Genomic DNA, 22,098 nt, shown 5'->3' with positions numbered 1-22,098 from the left:
GGTTCTCTGGGTTTGGTCCTGGAACTGTGATCTTAGGCTGTGGCAAAAACTTGTATTTTGATTAACCATTCCCCATCTTCACTCCTGCACTCGTGCCATCCCCTGTGTTATGGCATCCAAATCGGTGAACTGAATCAGGGGACTCATCTAGCTGAAAACCTGTCCTCTAAAAAAAAATGCAAGGGGGGAGGGTTGTGCTCCAGCTGCGTGGGTATCATTTGGCTGCACAACCAGCTGCGTGGCCACAAAGCAGGGCTGGTGCTGCCACAGGAGTGAGCAGGGCAAGGGCTGCTTCAGCTGCTGTTGCTGTTGAAGACCTTGCTGCCTGCTCTTTCCAGAGGAAGAGGCTGTGGTATTTGCTATGGGAAGAGAATAATCCGTGGCTCTGGAGGATGTCTAGCAGAGAAATCACATGGATGCCCTTTACCTTCTGTTGGAGACTGTGCTTTTCATGCAAAAATAGATGGTTACTGCCTTTCAATTTTGCAGGTAACCTTTGCAGCCATTGCTACATCAAAGATTGCAGTTTAAACTAATCATATTTGTGTTTGGACCTACTGCTGTCCTCACCATGATGGATGAGGGGAAACAGACTTTTTTTACTTATTAAGCTTGAGGGTGACAGATCAACTGCTAGTCATTGCTCTCAAGTCTAATAAACTGCCCATTTAGTCTGCTCAGATATTTCATAATAGACTGCTTTATTCCATATTGAAATATCTGATGAAGAGGAAATTTAAACAGATAAGATATTACTTCAATAAATATATTGTAAAGCATTTATGCACAAAGTTTTACCCTCCTTATATTCCAAGGTTCATAGTAGGAGTTTTGTCTTAGCATGTGTTGCCACTCCACACTGCCCGATTACCTCTGACAATCCACGTTGTCTCATATAAGAGTTGAGCAGTCCTGCAGCAGGACTACAGGTATTAACAGAGATGGTCCCGCACAAGAAATCCAGGTATGTCAAATGCGTATATTTCATTCTTCAAAGATTTCAGAGCCCTTTATTTGGACGGGAGCTTCTACTGAATTGAGCTTCTTAGGAAGGCTAAGTGAGGCGCCTGCGTTTCTCTTCACAAGCAAAGAGGTTAAATGATTCATTGAATGACACGCAGCAAGTCTTTGTCACTCGCTGTCCTTCTCAGCCCTGCTTCCCCTTCTATATCCTGCCACGGTCAGAGATGTCTGATGTTTGTCAGAGATCAACATGTTAGTTTAGGCAGGCCAGGCTACTATAAATAAGGTATGAACTTGTAATTGGAATTGATCCCATTTTTGTAGCTGAATGAATTGCCACCTCTCTGCTCATCTGCATAGGCTGGAAGTTTTCACATTCTTAAATATTTTTTACTGGAGCAGTTTAAGCTAATGTATTTTATTGTATTGCTGCTATGGATAGAAAGATGGACATGGTTGCTTTCAGCAGTTCAGCTGAATTCTCAGTAATTCTCTGTAGCTGAAGCATCACAGTATGTGAGCAGACTTAAATTTCATTTTGGCACTGTCTGTAATTCTTGAGATACTCTTCTTGGTTTCTAGCAAAAGACCAGCTAGTTCTTTCTGTTGGTGTTTTGCTTCCTTGAGCCTGCTTTCAGTGCTGCTTTCTACCTCTTAAAACCAAGCATGCCTAGTTTCTGCTCATTGGAGAAAGCAAGAGAGAAGGCAGGCATGCTTGTCCTGAACAGAAAGGGCAAAGCTAGTGAACATCATGGTTACTGTGAGTGCATAGGTATGTTTATAACACTAGAGAGGGTAAATTTTCAGCAAGGCACAGGTTTTGTTCATTTCCTGATTAAAACAAATCTCTGTGATTTCATCCTGGTCCATCTATTCTCTTAGTGCTAACCTTTGCAAGCCACACAACACTTCAACTGGGATGTCTGTAGCCCAGTGATACAGGGAGGGGTTTATGCCATAAGCCAAATTTAACTGTTGTGATCATTTGCCATCAGAATTTCAGTATGGATGGATGAAGTTCATCTAGATCAAGTTGATCTTTTGTGGTATTCTGTTTGAGATATATAATGGAGGAAAAAATGTGCCCTTTATCAAGGGTCCTTAAAAGGGTTGGAAAGTAAAAAAAAGGGCACATCAAAGCTGCTATTGATATGAAGCTGAAAGAGAGGTGCCAAGTACAAACACAGTGGAGAGATGGAATTGTGAATCCTCTCCAAGTCTGTCCTATGCTTCTATGGTTTGCGCGGTGTTTCTAGGGGGTTACAAGTGAGAGTTGGTACCTCTGTGCTGAAAGTAGTTTTCAGGTAGTTTTTGCAGCTCTTTTCCTTTGAATTTCCCAAGTAACTTAAGTTGGCTCCACGTACAGGATTCACAGCTCAATGCCAGCAAATGCCAAGCCGAAAAGAAAGTAGAAGGAAAAAAAAAGAGTGAAAAGCCAGAAAAAGAAGACTGAGAGTAGTTGTCATTTAAAAAAACCCAAAACAGCAAAACCCAACCACAATACCCATAAGGGCAGTAGAGTGTGTAATGGTCATGACTGTTCCACTGCCCAAGACAGCACTGCAGTTGGGAGTAATGCTCTGATTCTTCTTGTGGTGAGCGTGTAAGGATGTCTTCATAAGAGACGCTCATTTTATATGCAATGCTGTCGATGTCACCTTTGAGGAAGAACACCAGAGAAGCTTATTTGTTAGTAACTGTTCCTCCCCCATCCAGTTTGACTGCCCTTTGTCCCCTTCCCACATGCTCTAGAGTAACTGCAGAGACCACCTCTCCCCCTTCACAGCAGAGGGAATGAAGAAGATGCAGTTCCCCCTTGCTCCTTGTCCTGCTGCTCTGTGCTGCACCACAGGCTGATGCTACGCAGGGCGGTAGGTGCTGCACAGGCACTGTGCAGGGAGCCTTCGACTCCAAGAGCCCCGGCACTGCATCCCTGAGGATCAGCGGAGAGCAACTCAGCACCGCTGCCTGGGAAGTGCCAACTGCTGAGGTACTGAATATTCAGGCTAAACTCGATGGCTTAATACAGGGTGAGAAATCATAAAAAGGAGTGCTCTTTGCTGTCTCTGCCTCTCTCTCTTACAATATTTTTAAAATGGCTGAGTTGTGCCAAAAGATACAAGTTGTCTTTGAAACAATTTTTAAGTGTAAATGTGACATTTCCTCCACTAATCACACTTTCTTCAGGTGAAAGATAATAGAGTTGTCTGACTAGCTCAGCCCTGGGTCTTTGCTTGAGTAGTTACTCCAGAAAGAATTATATCCATAGTGGTGGTTTCATAAGTTCTCTTTTTTGTGTTAAGCGCTCAGCTCATTTAGCATCTCAGTTTGAATGTGAAAATATTCTAAGAGGTGAAAGATCGGTGATTTATATGTAGTACCCAGCATCCTTCTGCCCAGTCCTCATTTTACTTTGAGTTGATGTCATAACAGATACCTCAGTGCAGAGAACATACTGTATTTTTTTCCCAAAACATTAAAAATCCATGCTAATTTCATGCCTGATAATTCTCAGTCACAGGACATCTTTAATTAAAAGATAAATGACAAAATAATGCTAGTGTGGATGGTATATAATTGCATCAAATTATTTTTTTATTATTAATTTTTTATTACTGAAAATCCACGTACATGTATGCTCATTTCCATCTTCTTTAACCAAAAGCAAACCATTCAATGTCTCTAGCCATATGGATTTCATATGCCATTCAGAGCAACCCAGTCTTCTATGGTAATGACTCAACAACTTACTGAATCCAGTTAGCAGCTTTATAGTTCGTTACTCAAAGTATCTCATAGTTAAGTTTCATAACAGTCCCACTTAGATTATTTCACATCCTCCATGTAACTATTCATTAAAGGCAACCATGCCTTCTATCAGCAAAGGAGTGATTCACCATTAGTATTTCTTTCTCTTGATCCCCACACCCTACTTCTATCCAGCCTTGCTTCTTAATATCTGAAAGCCAAACAGTCAGCTTGGGCTGATGCCCCACAATACAGAGGAGTAGTTAAAGGCAATGATCTTGAACAAATTCATCTTTAATGGCAGTAACCTCTTAAGCATTGCTGCTATATTTGATTAAATACTGAAAGAGCAAGCTCAGAAGCACAGGTCTCTCTTCCCAGGATCTGTATTACGTTTGCCAGATGGGAGAACTTCGCTTGCATAGAATGAAATTTGTGCTAGAGCAGAGGCCCTGTGAAGGACCTTACACACATAAGGTCTCCTCAGACCGCTGACCTCAGGCTTAACTGGTGGCAAAAGAGTTTGCACTGTTGCAAAGTTCAGCTGTCATAGCTGTTTTCGCTCACCTCTTCTCATACTGTCCTGAACACATTCATTCACTTTCTAACTAAACTGGTGTATCATCATTTTTAAGAAGAGGATCCAGCTGCCTGCTTCTGCTGATCAGTTTTTAAAACAGTGCTACCCAGGGACCTGTCCCTCTTGTTTTGTAAAACGTCAGCTGAATCCTCAGTTGGCAGAAAGAGATGTCATCCCATTGCCTTCAGTGGAAATAGGTTAGGAGATTGGACTCAGCAGCATTTGGGGACAGCCAAACAGGTTTTTTTCCTCTCCCTTATATCTGAGTCTCATTTTGAACATAATGTATAACACATTTTTACATGAACTTCGGGAAAAAAAAGGAGGATGTGCTTTAGTGCTTATGTGGATTCAGTGAATTACCAGCTTCTGATTTTAGCCCCTGTTTCCACATGTGTTTCTCCTGGCAATGTAAGTCTTGGTTTGTGCTCTTCTCACCCCCGCACTGTGCTGGCATAGTGACTGGTGTGGCCATTCAATGAACCCAATTAGGAATCTAAGTCTTTTCTTCTTTTTCTACCTGGTCATTTTTCAACCACACCAGCTCACTAGTGTGGTTCATCACACATGCAGCCACTCAGGCAGGTGTGCTGGTTTAGTACAGTAGGGCAAATCAGAGAAGCAGGGAGAAGCACCTGGACACAGGATTGGAGAAGGATTTGTGCAAACAGCACTGCTGCTCAGTGTTATTGACTCACCCATGTGCTACTAAAATGCTCACCCAGTATATTGGGAAAAGAAATAGATACAGGCTCCACCTTTAAAAAAAAAAAAAAAAAAAGAAGAGAAAAAAAAAAGACTCAAAGATTGATCCAGCACAGTATGGATCTAAGCATGGGCTTTGTAGGTGAATGCTGAGCCTGATCCAGATTCTTTCACTGCTTTCCTGTGGAGTTTCTGTGATGTATTGTAGGATATACAGAATCAAAACTGAGATCTGTTGAGATACAAGAGACTAAGCTTGTCCCTGCCAGTGCAGATGTGCTAGCAATATAAGAAAGCTCTCATCCAGCTTAGAAGTGCTTACAAATGTTTTGACTGTCCTATAACTGTCCAAGTCCCATGCAACCCGTACTTTGGACTGATGCTTCAGCTTCTGTGGCGGGTTTATCCTAGTGAAGTGTGAGATCGTGTTAACCTTTCCTCATATGGATGCTGAAGTAAAATCACAGTAGTATCGAGTATCATGCTACTGATTAAATCCTGTGGATGAAAAGTGGGGGGGTTTCAGGAGTGAGATCTGCAGACATCTCTCTCCCTTTATCTACTTCATGCTGCTCAGCGATCTGATCTTACTGGGTTGTCCAAACTGTGTCTCTGATTCTTCACCTTTTGGTAGAGGCTACAGTGCAAAATGTCACAGGGCTATTGTAGTCTCCCTCTTCTTCCTCTTTAAGGCCACAGTGTTTTCTCTGTCATCTCTTCCATTTTAAGGAAGTATATTCCCTCACTGAATCCACATACCCAGCACCTGTGTTTGTTCAGCCATCTCTGCAGAGAGGTAGTGTCATGGGCTGGGGAGAACAGTTTGTGCATATGAGTGCAGTGGAGAGACATGGTGGATACTGATGATTCAGAAGGGATCGTAAGTGGCATCATAGCCCTCTCAGCAGTGGGTGCCTAATAATTTTCATATTTTTTGGTACTGTGTATGTTTCAAAACACGATGTTAGAACACCAGCCATCCTGGCTAGGTGTGACAAGAAACAGGCAAAGTAGAGAACAAACTCTGCTGATCTGAAAGGTGTGGCCTTCCCATGACACTTGGCGAGGTGACTGTTCAGGTGTAGCTACCTGTAATCTCAGAATGCGCATCTCCTTCCTTGTTTGTTACTGTAGTTCAAATGAAGAAGAACTACTAGCAGAGATGATGGTGTTTAAGGTCATGCCACCAAATTGCTGCATCTTATGTATAATAAATACCAGTCTCCTCTTCTGTAACTCTAAAGTCAGTAATGTAAGAACAACTTGAGTTCATTTCAGTTTGCTATTGTTGCTGTCTGGGTGCAGCTGTATGCAACCTACACTGAATTACCTACAAGTAAGGCGAGTATGTGGGACTGTGGTGCAGGACCGTGGCATGTATGAGTCTTTCTGCTATGACTTAAGACAGTTGTGTCAAGAATTTGATTTTTTTTGAGGAGAAAGGAGAGTACACATCTTAAACCTGTTTAAGAGAGTCTCCAGTTCAGGGAACAACAGACTGCAGTACTTTCAAAGTAGTACATGCCCCCATTAAGCCATTCTTCGTTACTGTACAGGCATAAGTCATAAATAGTTTATTTGTTCCTTGGCAACTTCATATTTCATGTAAGAACGAAAGAACACATATGCAATGGAACTTTTATGAGATCAACATTTAATCCCTGAAAAAGATTCAGTAAACATCAAGATTTCCCCCAAACTGGTGAACTTATCAGTCCATGCAAACTTGCAAAGATTAATAAAAAACTAGTCTTTGCAGCAATGGCTATGAATGTATATATACACTTATATACACATATTCTTATACAAGTACATGGGGTTATTTTCCCTCGTAGCAGAGTCGTGGCCTCTCGTTCTCTACTGCAAAAGGCAGTGTAGGTAGATAAAGTGAAAGGCAGCTCCTTCCTTGCAGCTATTGTATACATAAGGAAGGGGTACAATACATGAATACAGAACAGCAAGTGAGTGAGAATGGGGAGGCCGGGATAAGATGTATGAATACAAGGGAAACATGGCTGGTTATTCAGAGCATTATATTGAGGCTCTGTAAGATGAGATTTCTATTACATTTCTATGTTTTTCTTTTATGAGATTAGCTGATCTGCAGTATGTCCTTGGACATGTCATTTCCTCTGTATTCTTCAGTCTCACTACCTGCAACAGGGCCTAAAGTTAATCAGCTTCTATGTCAAAAGGCCATAGTCCCCAGAGCTGTTGTCCTCCTCAGGGCCAACCAGCCTTCATTCAAGGACTGGTGTCTCAGATGTCTCCTAGTCCCTGGACTTCCCCAAATGGCCTTGGGGTGCAGATTTCCAACAAGCTTGTTTGCAACATTGTTTTGTTAGAAGAAAGACTTTGTCCTTACTTAAGATTGCCTGGGGTTGAATGTGAACTTGGAAAGCTGAAAGCAAAGGGTTAACTTCTTGATATAAACTCAGAAAAGTATAAAAAAGAAAGATGCAGTTCAGCCTATCAAGGATATGCAGCATCTTCTGTGGCTGTTCCTTAGAGCTTTCCTAAGGCATCTTTCATTCCGAAGCAAAGGGGACAAGCAGCTGAGTGACATTCTCCCTTTGGGATACTGTCTTACAGAGTGGACTTTTCTGGGGTTTTTGTTTGGTTTTTTGTTGGCTTTAGGCAGTGAAAGGTAACTCAGCAGCACTTTGCTTTCTGATTTGCTGTATTTCAACATTGGCCTGTAAGGCTAATGAAAGGGTTGCTGGCCTAAAGAGATTATGTCATTTTCAGGGGATTCCTTTCCCCTCTCAGCCTGTTGGTCTTTGCTGTTCCCCTTCAAAAGTTTTTCCCTGTTTGCTTTATTTCCCCCCAAATCCACACTAGAGCTCTTTGCGAGGTATAGCAGCAATGGTTTGTATTTCCTGCTTCCTTGGCTTCCTGAACTGGGCTTTTTTCCCTATCTCCTTTTAATGCAATGGGATAAACAAATACAGTATGTGTATTCAGCTGTAGCTACAAGGAACTATCTTTGCTACCCAAGTAACTTTCTGCATTTTAAAGACCGTTACATTATTTTATGCTAAAGAGTTGAAGAGTACTGCCACCTAGTTCATCCTCCTACTCCAAAACAGGATCAGCTCTACTTATAGCATTCCTGACAGACACTTGTATAACCAGTCGTTAAAGATTTCCAGCAATGGGGACCCTACCGCCTTTCCAAGCGAATTTTCAAGCTGAACATTTCTGCAATATGAGCTCATTACTTTCATCTCCTGCAGCTTATGAATGTTGATGAACAGATTATTACCTAACTCTGTGCAGCAGCATTTTATGTATTTGAAGGATGTTTTCATGCTCTCTCTTCTTTAGGCTGAGCAACCTGTGTTCTCTCAGTCTTTCATTATAATTTGTGTTATCTAGACATGTGCTTGTTCTCATTGCTTCCCAGTGATGTGCCTCCAGTTGCCTCACATCTTTCTTGAGGTGTGGAGAGGGTACTTCAGCTGAGCCAGTAGCAGTGTTGAGTAGGGCAGAAGGGTGGCACTCTGGCTGCATTCCAGCAGTTTGTCCCAGAGTGGTGCTTGCTTAGCTTAAAGCAGCACACCACCACCACAGGTTCACCTTCAGCTCATGATTCTGTGTGGTCCTTAGATGCTTTGTGCAGCAGTGCTGTATGCCGAGTTGTTCCCCATCCTCTGCATGCAGCTAGTTGTTCTTGGCTAAATACAGAAGCTTATACTTGTCCTGGTTGAATTGTATCCTTCAGCTTTTCCAGTTTGTCACGGTTATTCTGATCTCGTCCGCAGTTATACTTACTGTTTTACCCAGCTTAATGTAATTTGCCAGTTAACAAACACTTCTGCTGCATCACCAATTCCATTAATGTAAATATTCTGTCATCCGGGAGCCAGGATGAAGAACCCTACAAGAACGATCCTTCAGATTTGGCTATGAACTGTGGGTAACTGCTTCCAGAAACAACAAATTACTGACAGCTACTTCAGGCATTTGGAATATCACCTTTTAGTAGTAATCGTATTGATCACCAGTTTTCTCATCTACCTTCATGCAACTCTCTCCAAGGTGAAACACTTAGGAAGACAGATTTTGTACTACCTAATTTTATGAACTGGATTTAGTATTTTTCTTCTTTTTTTTTCACTTTTTGTTACAACTTTTTAAAATTTTTCCTAAGATTTTTCAACTTTGTCTGAAACTGCTTGCAACTGCCAATGGATCCATGTTTTGTGGCATGTTGGTCTTAGACTATTTTTTCTTATCTGGTTTAGCTGACTGTGAAGATATGTGCCATATATACATACACACCCCTACACACACACCTGCACCCATGGTGTTTGCTACTTCCTGCAATTTATTGTTTCATTTATTGATTATTGATTTATCAGCCTGTTACCCCTTTATAGAGGAAAATTAGGTTGTTTTGACTAGATTTGCTCGATACATCCATGTTTTCTATTTTCTGTCTTTTTTCTTTCCATTGTGCGCTTACAAGTGGTTTGGTTATCTGCACCAGAGTCTTTCTGGGAATTTAAAGTAAAAGCAAAGGGTCTATAGCTCCTATGGCTTCCTAGCTTTTTTTTCCATTTTCAAAAATAAGCATTCTGTTTGACCTTTTCCAAACATTTGGTACCTTACTTGTCCTCCATGAACTCTTAAAGACAACTGATAACAGCTCTGAGATTTCTTCTGCTCGTTCCTAAAGTATCTTAGGGCAAAGTTCATCTCTTGGACAATTTGAGAACATTTGATTTACTCTAGTGCTCCCTGTGTGTTCCCCATTCTGGGCTGAAATCTTACGCCTTCTTTGCTCCTATTAATTCCTGCTAGTGAGGAAGTAGAGTCTTAGCAAAAATGGTATTTTGATCTTCCTAGTGTAATGTCTCAATGGCTTGCTTTCCTTTCTTGAGTGGCAGACCAACAATTTCACTGTACTTACAGAATGATGCACCTCCTTTTGTGCCCTGACCTTTTAGTCTTCATGCCCACGTGGTGTTTTATTGCATGATGCTGATTACTGTAGGAGGTGTTCACTATGCATACATCCTGTCACGTTCACGTTTTTCTCTTCATTTGTCTTTTCATAAAGAATAGCCATAATATTAAGGGGGCAACATGCCAAACATGGCAGTTAGAGTTTTCCGAATTAATGCTCATTTTGACAGCTGTAAAAGTTCTGGCCAGTGCGCCTGATGGGTATGTGTTGTCATATGTGACACATTCCCCACTATTATACTCAAAATAACCAGGCAAGACTCATCTACAAGACATGGGCTCTTTGTCCATCATCGTGGTCCAAATGTATTACCTGTGCAAATGGGACCCAGCAAGAGAAGTGTTTAACAGCCAGACAGTTTTCCTGTGTGTTAACAGTAGTTTAATCTTTTGGCCAGTAGGTATCCTTGCTTTGAGGGCTTTTTCTGAGTTGTCTTCCCAAGGCAGCAACTGTCAGAAAAGCAATGAACACACGTTTCTTGTGACTGTCTGTGTGGAACCACACTACCCTCAGGGAGGGAAAGTGGGGAATTTCTGCATCTCCAAAACAAATCCAGTTAGCCAGATTAAGGCTCATAAAACCTGACAATTCTGAGAGGAAAAATAATGTATGGACTGGAAGGAGATAGTAAACAACACTTAATTGTGCAAGCAGCTGCAGAATTTTCACTAGGTTTAACAGATACTGTAAGCAGCCCCATTGAGAACGCCCCTATATTTGCACACACACAGGTACAAATGTTTTTAAGTTGCTTTCTAGTGCTGCAGGCTGCCCAGGGGGGCAGGTGCTTTTAATGTGTTGCTTTTGCATGAAAAAGGGCAAGTGATGTCTTTTAACCACTGCTTTCAATTTTTTAGCCCCTCCTGTCATCTGGTCTCAGATTAAGTCATCTTTTCCTGCTCCCTTCTTCTTCTCCCCATCCTGTTCTCTCCTGATTTTCGATTAGTTTGTCACTTAACAAACAGCACATTTGGTTATCCTGATGTTAGCTCTGCACTTTTCCCTACCCTGTCCATTGTCTATGGGGTGAGTTGCTTTTTCCTGCAGTAGGCTGTTTTGTTTCCAGGGCTGCTGTACAATTTGCAGAAAAGAAGGGTGACTGGAAGTGTGTGTGGGGGGGAAGAGTGACTTGAAAGAAGGGTAACTCAAAGGGTGTGTGCCCGCATTTATCCAAGTCCCCCGTCTCTCATCAATTTGCTGTGTGACCTTGGAAAAATCATTTAGGTTCTTGATTTGAGTCCAGAGCCGTGTTTCTCTCTACCTCAACTCTCAGCAAGTGTAAAGGGAACTTATTAAACACCTAGCTCCTGGGCATGGTGAGGACAAAATCTAATCTCAGTGATGAAATCTATGCAAGTACCTGAAACAACATTCAGTCCTTCCCATGTGCTTGTCTGCCATCTAACTTTGTAGACCCTGATTTCTGCTAGTGCTCAGTGGAGACACATCTGAACCAGCTGTCACTCCCATCCATCTTCATTTCTTAGGAGAATGAATTGTTTTAAATTCTCATATAAATTCCCTTTTTACTCGATTATGAAATATGTTTTAATTTGACAGCGATGTTATTTTTAGTAATACTTTTTGTAGCCTTTAGTATTAACATCTAGTTGGGGAAAAAAACTGCTAAATATTTATACTTCTCTTCTTTGATCTTTCACTCAGAAGAACTGAAAAGGTATCACACTTAACATTTTTACTATAAATATTTTAGATAGCATTTGATGGAGTCCAAATTCACCTCTTGTGTTAGATTTGTTTGGGTTATTGAGATAGGTTGTCACTCTTAAGTGCTTCCAGATGGCATTTCAGTTGCCAATGGTAGGAAACTTTTGAGTGATACTGTAGTGGCTAATGACCAGTGATGGAATCATTAATACTGCTGTTGACAGAAGGAGGACCAGAGCTTCTTCCATCCTCTTACTTGTACAATGTGGCTCAGAAGGACAGGAATATAATGTCTTCACACAAGAAGCACAACAACTCTGCAAGCACAATGTGTCTTCCAGAGTTACTCTTTGCAAACAGGTTGCGTCCCTGACCCGCTCCAGTACTAGCCCGTTGCCCTGGAAGGGCACAAGGGGTTGTGAATGAGGTATCTAAGTCACGAAGTTCTGCGAGACCCACAGAGCCTGTTGCTGCCGGAGCTGCCTCATTCTACCACTAAATTACTAGGGATTTAGAAGGTCAAAGAGAAATGTGGAAAAAGTGGGAGAGCCAGCAATGACAGAAAATATGTTGATTTGTTGTGGTTTTACTCACTGAAAATGTAAATTTTTCTGTAAGAATTTTCTGGCTAGCAGCCAAAATGCTTCAGCTGCCAGAACTTCCATGTATTGCATGCTTCTGTTCTCCTCAGTATGCTCTGATTCCTCATCAGCTATGTCAGCCAAGTTTCTTTTCCAGAGAGAGGAAGAGATCCATCATAGAATTTTTTTGCCTTGGTTTCTCATGGGAAATGTAGTCCTGCCATGGGTTCTGAACTACACAGGGAAGGAAAAAGTCAAGGAGTTTAGATAGTAGTTCCTATGAGACACAATATCCAAATCAAGTTATTTTGTTCTTTTGTTTGCTGGGTTGGAGAATGTTTAAGCCTCTAGTGGTCAATTTTTAAACAACAAATAACAAAAAGTATTGCCCCTTGCATTTTGTTTTGGGGAACACACGATTAGACTTCAAAAAGCATTTGACATGGAACCTTTTCAGTCAAACCTAGGGAAAGTGAAGTGAAATAAAACCCTGTGCTGTACACAGAACAGGTATTCTGTCCTGTCTGATGCCAAGACTATCGTTTTTTCTCTCTTACTTTCAGCATCCAATTATTTTTCTATGTTTATTACATAAAATTAAGTGTCTCAAGTATTTTACCAAACAAGCTTCTCTTGTTTTCCACAACAATGGGTAGAAGTTATTTCACTGTATTCTGTATGTGTGTGTTTGTATCGGAAAGTTTGCTTTTCCCATCTTTATTCCACCTGTGCAGTCCTTGTATCTTTCATACTGAAGAAAAAGTAGGTTTTCCTACCCTATTCTGAGCCTCTCAGGCTTGCACATGTTCTGATCTTTGTGTGCATGCCCACTGCACAGCTTTCTTTTATTCCTGAAAGGCTCAGCCTTGGTAAGTTGAGAGACTCATTCCATTAAAAGTGCATAATGGTGCATCTATCTGGCATGATGAGTGCTCCAGGGTTGCTATGCTGACAGCAAGGCAAGTCTTGAAGATATTCAGCCTCTAGCCTACTCTTGAATATTCCTGGATTTAGAGCAGGATTTTGAACTGAGTCACTAGATGGAGTGGTGAGCCCCTAAAAATTGAGGAGGCCCAGTGTGAACTGAGAGCACAAAGTTCATCTTACAAGAGGGACAACTCTGAGTCACATCCAAGTTTAAATCCACATGGAATGGATTCCTCAGTATTGGCACAGATCAGATATGATGGGAATTCCGTTGCCTGTGCTTGATAGATGATTTTCCCAAAGAGCAGGAGATTGGAGGACAAGCACTCATCACTGATGCTGGAATCCATCCCCCTGAGAACTCGTTTCATACCTACTTTACAACCATTGATCATTGCTTTATTCAAGGAATCAATGAGTCATTGTATTAAAAACAAAACCAAAAGAACACAGTCCCAAACCCCAAGGCTTTGCAGTTTTTTCCTGGCCTTCCATGGCAGCAAAAGTCTGCGTCACAGTTAGCTTATGATCCTGTGGGGAGTTTGGATTTTCTTTTGGCATAATTTTTGGTATATATATTTTTTTCTTTTGGAGGAGGATATTTTTCTCCTTATTCTTCACCCTAGTGATATTTCATTGTTGCCTGCATGTAATGGATTCCATTACTTTTGATGCTGTGAGGCTTAAGAGCTTTTTAATAGGAAGTGCTTGGATCTGAGATGGGTTGACTGTATCATCGTCTGGTTACTGAGATGACTGTAACAGTGCACAAGGGAAATACTCACTCAGTTTCTCGTGTAACTTGGTCTATTTACTAGAGTTCCCTCTGCGTGGGAGCTGGCGGAAAGGAGCCCTGTGCTGCTCACATTAGTTCTTCTTTTGCTGGCATGTATCAACAAACCAAGGTGGTCTGTTGAAATGAGAAAAGGTTATTAGGGGCCAAAGTGCTAGGCCGAAGCATAAGTAATTGCTTGAATTGTTTCACTAAACATTTAGTGAGTATATCTAACAGCCAGGAGACTTTCTCTTACAGGTGATGCTTAGGAATTTTTTTTTCAGTATATATCTGTTTATATCTCTTCCCATGTAAGAAATTAGGTGATAGATTTAGGTAGAAAAGGAAAATCATGATCAAAACTCTCTAACCAGTCCAGTGTTTTCGGGTACTTGACAATGGCTTAGATTCTCTTTATGGCTATTTAACGTGCCTCAGTGACTGAGAAGCTGAAAAGTTTCTAAGTGCTTTCATTTTTCATCTACCTTTCATTATCTTAACTAGCAGGTGTTATTTATGTCCTTTGGCACTGCATCCCATACCGTGTTCTTCATCTCTCTCAATAAGCTGACCATTAACAGAATTTTGACTTTTTTTCCTACATTAAGAGAAAAGCTTAAAATGGAATTAATATTAACAAAAGAAAGAATGAAAAGGCCAAGCAGGTTCAGGGTTTGATATTCAGATACAGATTTCACCAAGTCCAATTAGAAAAGAGCAAAAAGTCCATTACTGTCTCAATTTTGTGAAATAGAAGAACAATATTTCAGTCCAACCATCTGTCAGTGAACATGCATCTCTTTTAAAGTGACCACCAAGAAAATCCACAGTGGTGAAATAACATTGACAGTCCCAACATGGTTATGTTGACCTGAACTATCTTTGAAGCTGAACCATCCTTCTGCCAGGTGTCAGCTGGAAAAGATGTGCAACAGAAATGACCATTCCCCGCTTTCTGTGGGTTTAAAACAATTCTTTCTTCTGGAGGTGATCTAGTGCCTTTCACTAGCATCAAAATCACCTTAAATAAAAACAGGTCCATTTTTTAAAATATGCTGTTGTATACAATACAGTCTTCCAGAGCAATGGAATATTAGCATTTGAAAGGACTGATGAGAATGCATCTTTAGGAAAGGCCTTTGTTCAGAGAATTACTGCTATATTCTTCATGCATATCACCATGGTAATTGAATTATTTGCCATTGACAGTAAGGTATATAGCACAAACCTTTTGCCATTTTCCATTATGTGGTTCCTAGCAAAGAATGCTATTTGTCAATTCAAAATGTATAGTATGACATTTAGCAGTTGTAGATGTGGTTTGAAAGCATGAAACAAAAAGGAAAAGGTAGTTGCTTCTTCTCCTTCTTCTTCTTCTTCTTCTTCTTCTTCTTCTTCTTCTTCTTCTTCTTCTTGCAGTTTAATATTCCTCCCCATTTCCACTTACAACATGAACCATTCTGGAACTGTTGGAGCCACAAGGCAAAACCAAAGCTGTGCTCTCCACATGGCTTTGGCAACTATGATGCTAGTAACATGAGACAGTATTTTCATTTCTTCCCACCGTTACCCTTCTCAGAACATTGTTGCAAACAAAACAAACCTTTCTCTTTCCCGAGGTCATTTCATGCATACTCAGAGCATGATGTGATCTCTGTGAAGCATGTAGTGGTCATCGAGTACTGTGTGAAGGTTTATGTAAGGTAATTACATAATTAATCTTTGAGGGCGATATAGGATACAAACTGCTATGGCAGGAATTGAGAGACCCTTAAAGAACCTCATTAACACAACTCACTTAACAGAGAGAGAATAATCTCAAATACTTGCATTACTATGTGTGTAGATCTTTCTTTTTAAATAATATTCTGTAGGAAAAGGTCCAATATAGGTATGGTGGTGAGTAGTACTGCTTAGTGCACTGCTCAGAGTACAAAAGAGGTGATACTCTTTTTTGCTCTGTGATGCTGTGGGAGATCATCATCTCTACTTTTCTGTTCCCCAAAGTAAATCCAGCTTTCTAGAAAAATGTCTGGTTCTGTGTGTCCTCACCACATAAGAGCAGGGGTAACCTCCCTACAGAGGTCTCTGTGCTTCTGTGCTTTATTTAAGACAGATGGAAAGTAGAACACAGTTAAAAAGTGGGTTTTTTTCCCCACTCACTGCTGCCCCTTTTATCTCCCTCTTCAAGTACAGGATGGAGAAATTTTCATTCTTGTTATGATATTGCATGTGGATGAGACAAATGCCAGTACCAGGCATTTATTCTTTAGGCAACATTTTGGTTACCAAATGACCTGTGGCTTAGTCTTACCTACCTACTGAGACAGATTCCCCAGTATGTTTAGGTGTTTTGCTGTTGGTAGCTTCTGGGTTCAGCTTTCTAGCCAAGTTGTATTTAAAACCACGACAACATCCTTCAGTGGACTTGGTGCAGGGAAAGCTAACACACAGGTATTAATTTATATTGCCTAACATACCCTTTCATTCTAGCCCTGGTCCCAGTGTCAGGTTGCTTTCATGTTTGTTTTATGACACTAGTGGCAGACTAAGGCCCCTTAATTTCTTGCTGTGCTCAGATATCAGGCTGAAATATCGAAACGTATACACTGACCTTCAGGTTGGCCCCATGCAGTGAATCTGACCTGGCAGTGAACAGCTCCCTTGCACGTGGAGGCGGCTGCATGCCAATTCCTGAAAATCATGAGGCAAAGCTATTTCCTCCAAAAAATGTACGAAAGAGCATTAGGCATTGTTTCTCTCCAGTGTTTGTTCACGGACCATATTCTTGTTTCCTCCTGCGGCACCAGAATAAATCCCTGTCTTCCTTTTCCATTTGAGCAGTGCTTCACTGTATTCACTGCGTTTCATTACCTGAAAGCCGCAGGCTGGTGCAGAGGAGACTTGTGACACTAAGATCAGCTGAAGCCTGATGGGAGAGGAGTCCGCGTGACTGCGAACCTCATGGACTTGTCTGGCAGTGCAGTTTAGGTAAATAAAGCCCAATGCGCTCACTGTTAAGCTTCTAATTTTATTTTTTTTTTTACCTGGTGAAGCTGCTGTTCTAGGTTTTGGCCTCAAATTTTCTGTTGTTCAGGCTAGAGAGCTACTGCTTCTGTATCGTCAGGCTGCAGCATGACATGCAGCAGAGAGTTCATTATGCATTAGCAGAGCCATCTTTAAGGTAGGCAAACACTCTGTGACTCTGCAGAACAAAAGGAAGGCAAGAAAGGGAATCAGCAAACGTATTATTTGCTGACAATAATTGTTTCCAGTTGCAGCTGACAGCAGTGATTAATCACATTGTCTTAGTATTTTATTTGGGGCAGGGGGTAAGTATTAGGGGGAGAAGAGCCAAGAAGTACTCTTCCCCATTTCCCTTGAAAAGTTAGGTAATACTGCTCTGAAAACAGTGCTTAAGGTTTTGAAACTTACAGTGTGTCTTTTATTGAAATAGCATTGAACCATTATACTTCTTTCTAATTAATAACATAGATGCAAATAAACCTAGCTAAAAGGATGTAACATACCAACCATGTGAGTTATGTGTAGCCAGAGGTGTATTAGTAGTTACATCATCTTTTGGCTATAACTAAAATAGGTAATTACATTTAATGCAATCCCTGTTTTATTTCTCCTGCACCAATGCTTAACTTCAGCTGCAGCTAACAGAACTCTAGTCCAGTGCTGCTCTTTAAGACCTCTACCGTCTCCTAATTTAAATGCCTCCTAAAGATCCTGGTTTTCCACAACACCCACAAGAAACTATTGCATCCTATTCTGATCTATTTAATTTGCCCCATGAATGAACTGCTCACTAGGATGGAGGGAGGGGGATACATAAGCACGTGGGTCAAGAGAAATCATTACCTTCAGTTAACCATGACCAGTGAAGAAACAGTGCTGTAGCTACCCCTACAACAGCTTAAATACGTTAAGAAAACTTGTGTTTACATCACATTAAATGGTGGTAATGAGTTTTCCATCATGGGATATATTCCCAGTATATACAAGACTTCAGGATCAGGCCTGTGACTGTACATCTTCTAAATAGATTTTCAGCCAAAGCAATTTGCAAATGTTTTTGATCAGGTGGGTTGCTGTAGCACCATTAAAAGCTGAAATACTACCAGCTGTAATGGTATTTGCCAGCCTGGTTTTGAACATTGTTTCTGTTGAGCCCCAATTCATTATCCCTCTCTCCTACTCAAATTTCTCTCTTACAATGTAGCATCTGGCCAAACCCTTGTTATTCCATTTACTTGCTTCTCCCAGGTCTGTCCTGTCGACTGCTTTGCAGAGGTGGAACAGAGCAGAGCAACACCTCCGCAGTTACGTCTCCCCCTCTTTTCAAGAAGATCACTTTTCTACAGCATTTAACCTGCACACAGGGAAACCTCTTGGCTGGTTTTTAGCAGCTAACTGCAGTCAGCTTAACACTTTATGAAATGCAGTTTGCCCTTTCCTATGCTAGTTAGATTTAACTTGCTTTATCTTCAGAGCACACAAAAAGGGAGGAATGCTTTAATTTGACATGAACCTTTTTGTTGTTAATTGCCAGTGGGAGCAGGGCAAGCTTCCCACCTGTGTTGGGTGGGACAAAGTTGGTATCAAATAGCTATTCTGAGATAAAAACTCTCTGTGCCTGTTTCTAGCAGGATTTGAGGTTGAAATGAGTATCTTGAGAGTTATCTTTTTGTATGAGCACATATAACCTTAGTTTTAATCAAGTAGTCATAATAAACATGGTTTCTAACATGTAACAATTTTCAGGAGAGAGATGACCTGAAGCTTGCTCAATGCTTTTGTGTGCCATTAGATGCAGAGTTCTACCAGCCTGGGAGATCCTTCTGTCTAGTACTTGATCTCTGGTTTCCTGTTATTTTTCCCCTCAGATTTTCATTCTTTCACTGAAGTGAGTGTTTACCTTTGAAAGAAGAAGCCGTGTGGGTTCCATTTGAAACTAAAAGTAAAAAGGATGCCACAACTGCCATTTAAATTCAGTAATACAAGCACTGCAATGGTAGAGATGCCCTTGCAAGAGCTATGTACTCCAGCCTGGTTTTGACGGAGAGCAAGACTATTTTTTGCTGTCTTATTCAACTTACTGGTTTGCTCCTGGTTTTGCGTTAACTTGTCTTCGCCTAACTCAGCAACTCTTAAATACTTTCCCCAATCCCTCATTCCCTCTTCTCTGTTCCTTTTGCCTGCTCTCTTTTGCTTTTTCCTTTCCACAACAAGGGGTAAGAAATTTTGCCGTGTGTGTGTGCTGTCATGTCTCGACCCATTTCTTCCTGAGTTTGCTGGGATGCTCCTGCACCTCAGGTGCAGTGCAGCCAGTGCCCGGGCGCTGCCCTTTGGTGCTCCGCTTTGGGAGTGACGGCTACCCTCATCCTGAGTCCCTGTCCTCCCACAGATGGAGACTTCAGATACATTTTGCCCTTGTTTCTAATTTCCAGTGAAGGCAAAGTAGTCACCCGAATTGAAAAATAAATGTTTTACTCTGTTTTGCAGCTGTGTGTTCAGTCTCCTCCCCAGGCTGGAGCCTGGATGGTGAGGCTTGTGAGATGCCCCACATTAGCTAGCAACATTGCTCTCCAGCACGCAGAGGTTGCATGGTATTTTCCTTATGCCCGTCATGCCAGCCCCACTGGTCTAAGGGGGCTATGTATTCACACTGCTCCCTCGAGGTAGCCCCATTAGCATGGAAATGAGAGAGCTGTGGTGTCAGCAGCAGTGCAGTGGTGTTAGCATAGCCCTCCTCCTGGGCTTGTTTGCTCTGGTAAGTAGCTACCACATTGCAATACAAGTTGAGGCATAAGGTGGACTTCAGCAAAGTCCTCTGCCAAAATTAAAATTCAGCTCATTCCCACCTCTCTGGACTGTGTATTTTAGCATTAAGGTGATTTTCAAGCAACAGGAACAAAATTAGACCACAGATAAAAAATGATCCAGAGGGTAAGTGTTTGGCCTCATGTATTTGCATTTGTAGGCACGTGTATTTATGAGTCCTCTTTTGGTTTATATTTTGTAGGACAAAGAAGGTCAGCCATTGCTACCGTATCATTTACCGCCACCCGGAGAGGACTTTAACGCAGGACGAGGTGCATCGCATCCATCAAGCTATTGAGGAATCAGCAGTTCGAGAACTTGGGGTTGAGGGCAGGTTCTAGCAATGCTGGTCTGAAGCCCTATGACAGTTGCTTTTTCCTTTTTTTTTTTTTCCCCCCATCTTTCTTTCTTTTCTTTTGGGGGTTGGGGGGTACAAGTAGAGAGAGGGGGTTTTTGACTGAACCTAGCACATGGAAAACAATTGATAAATGGGCAATGGTAAAACTACCAGATAATAAACATTACTACTGAGAAATCATTGACAAAGCGCTGGCGCTTTATTTTAAGAAATGGGAGAACAGCAGTAATGTAAGATTTCCCTCCTGTTACAATAAGAAATACACTGCCTGGTGGTTTTCTGTGTTGTTAATTGGTCCCTGGGTTCCATTAAACTGTAAATACTTGGCATTATTTCTGTGTTGACAGGATCTTCTGTCCATGTAACAAGTGAAGCAAATCAGAGACACAGATTAGCTCAGGGAAGAAAAACACATCCCTCCCTCTTTTTAAAATAAGAAATGTCAGGTTTTGCTTCAAGAAGCCTTCCAAGAAGTACATCTTGCAAAGTTTGGCTCTCTCACCTTCAGAGCCCATGGGTTTTGCTTTCATCTGCTACAGAGAAGGAGCCAGTGTGGCTCTGGTACCAGACTTGGCTGTCTTCAAATGCTGGGTCATTGGTGAGTCTTTCCTGTTGGACCCCCCCGCTCCCACAGTGCTGAGCAGAGCCACTTAGCAAGGCCCTGCAAACTGTGCCACCTTCCCCAGGTGAGGAGCTCCCTTGTCTCAGTTCTCCTCACATAGGCACCAGTGCAGGATAAGTCTGTTCCCCTGTCACCATCAAAGGATTAATATCACATGGGGCAGGATGGCAGAAAAGAGAAACTCTTCCCTACAATGCCCTGAAAAGCAGCTGCCTTGATCTCTCACAGTATCTTACTTTCTAGCAGCAGTGTCTGCTCAGAAATTTGACCTTTAAGGCAGGAAACCAAACTAAAATGGGATCTCCTACTATTTCAGGCACCAGTCGCTTTACAGGATGCGTGGCTTTTTCATTGCAGGTTATAATAAGTAAATTCTGGCAGTGGTATGATGCTGGGACCTGTAGAACTGTTCAAATGGTCTGATAAATACTTGATGAGCCATTGCAGATGCTGATATGGAATATGGGACCTGTTTTTGATTGTAATAGTATTTCGTACAGTCTTACAGGTCACATCTGGTTGCTGTGCAGGCAACATTCCCTCCTTCAGGGTAGAAGGCAGTAAAAGCGCTGCAATAAACAGCATCTAACACTGATTTATACCTTATCAAGAAACATCTGTGCAGCAGGCTTGTACTCAGCCATAAGAAGCCAGTTACTATTGCAGATGTGACAGAAGCAGAGAGCTCATTTTAATTTCATTACTCAACATATTTAGCTGTGTAAACAAATCCTAATCTAAATTGCTGTTGTGTTATCCAAATAACTTGATTGTGAAAACAATATGCTAGACTTTCTACAAGGCAAAAAGAATGGGTGCCATTTAGGCACCAGAAAAACCTACCTGGTTATTTTTAAACCATGATCTACTAAGATCCATAAATGCAGCCTAGCCCATTTGATGTTTCTCTGTCTCCTTCATCCTTTGCCTGTTCAGGATGCTCAGTGAGGACCGTTGAAGAGGAGGAACACTCCCCTGAACTGCACTGAGCAATAACTGTTGCAGGACAGGGCCTGATCGATGCTGCCACATGGGACAGCAAATTATGTGGATGCTAACTGATGGCATTACCTATGGAGAGAGTACTAAAACCTGCCTGCTGTATGAAAGAACTAAGTCTCTTGGGAAAACAAGAGACTATCTGGGGTGGAGTAGATTGCAAGATTCCCCTTTTAATTTATTGATTAGTAAAGTTTCCATTTTCTGCTCCCCAAATCCTTCAGTACTTCTCTCATTCTGATCAGCCGGTTTTGAGGGCATAGAAATCTGGGGAAAGCAAGGAGGAGAAAATTGGACAATGAGCCTTTGTCACTGCAGCCGCAGACTATCATGTCCAGCTTTGCAAGGAAACTTGGGTGTTCTTGAGT

General features: G+C 41.5%; 1 protein-coding gene across 7 annotated transcripts in view; it reads left to right on the top strand.

The window, feature by feature from the left end:
• The window catches only part of FARS2 (phenylalanyl-tRNA synthetase 2, mitochondrial), a 250,378-nt gene extending 230,089 nt beyond the window's left edge, over nt 1-20,289 (top strand). For all 7 annotated transcript variants that reach the window (XM_052779215.1, XM_052779162.1, XM_052779286.1 and 4 more), the window contains one exon: nt 19,954-20,289. In XM_052779215.1, coding sequence (XP_052635175.1) covers nt 19,954-20,092 — 139 coding nt within the window. In that variant the 3' untranslated portion in view covers nt 20,093-20,289. The remainder of the gene's footprint in view (nt 1-19,953) is intronic.
• The last annotated feature ends 1,809 nt before the right edge of the window (nt 20,290-22,098 follow it).

Source organism: Harpia harpyja, chromosome 1 (assembly GCF_026419915.1).
Source record: "Harpia harpyja isolate bHarHar1 chromosome 1, bHarHar1 primary haplotype, whole genome shotgun sequence".
Taxonomy (NCBI): Eukaryota; Metazoa; Chordata; class Aves; order Accipitriformes; family Accipitridae; genus Harpia; species Harpia harpyja.
This window is presented reverse-complemented; position numbering and strand designations above follow the sequence as displayed.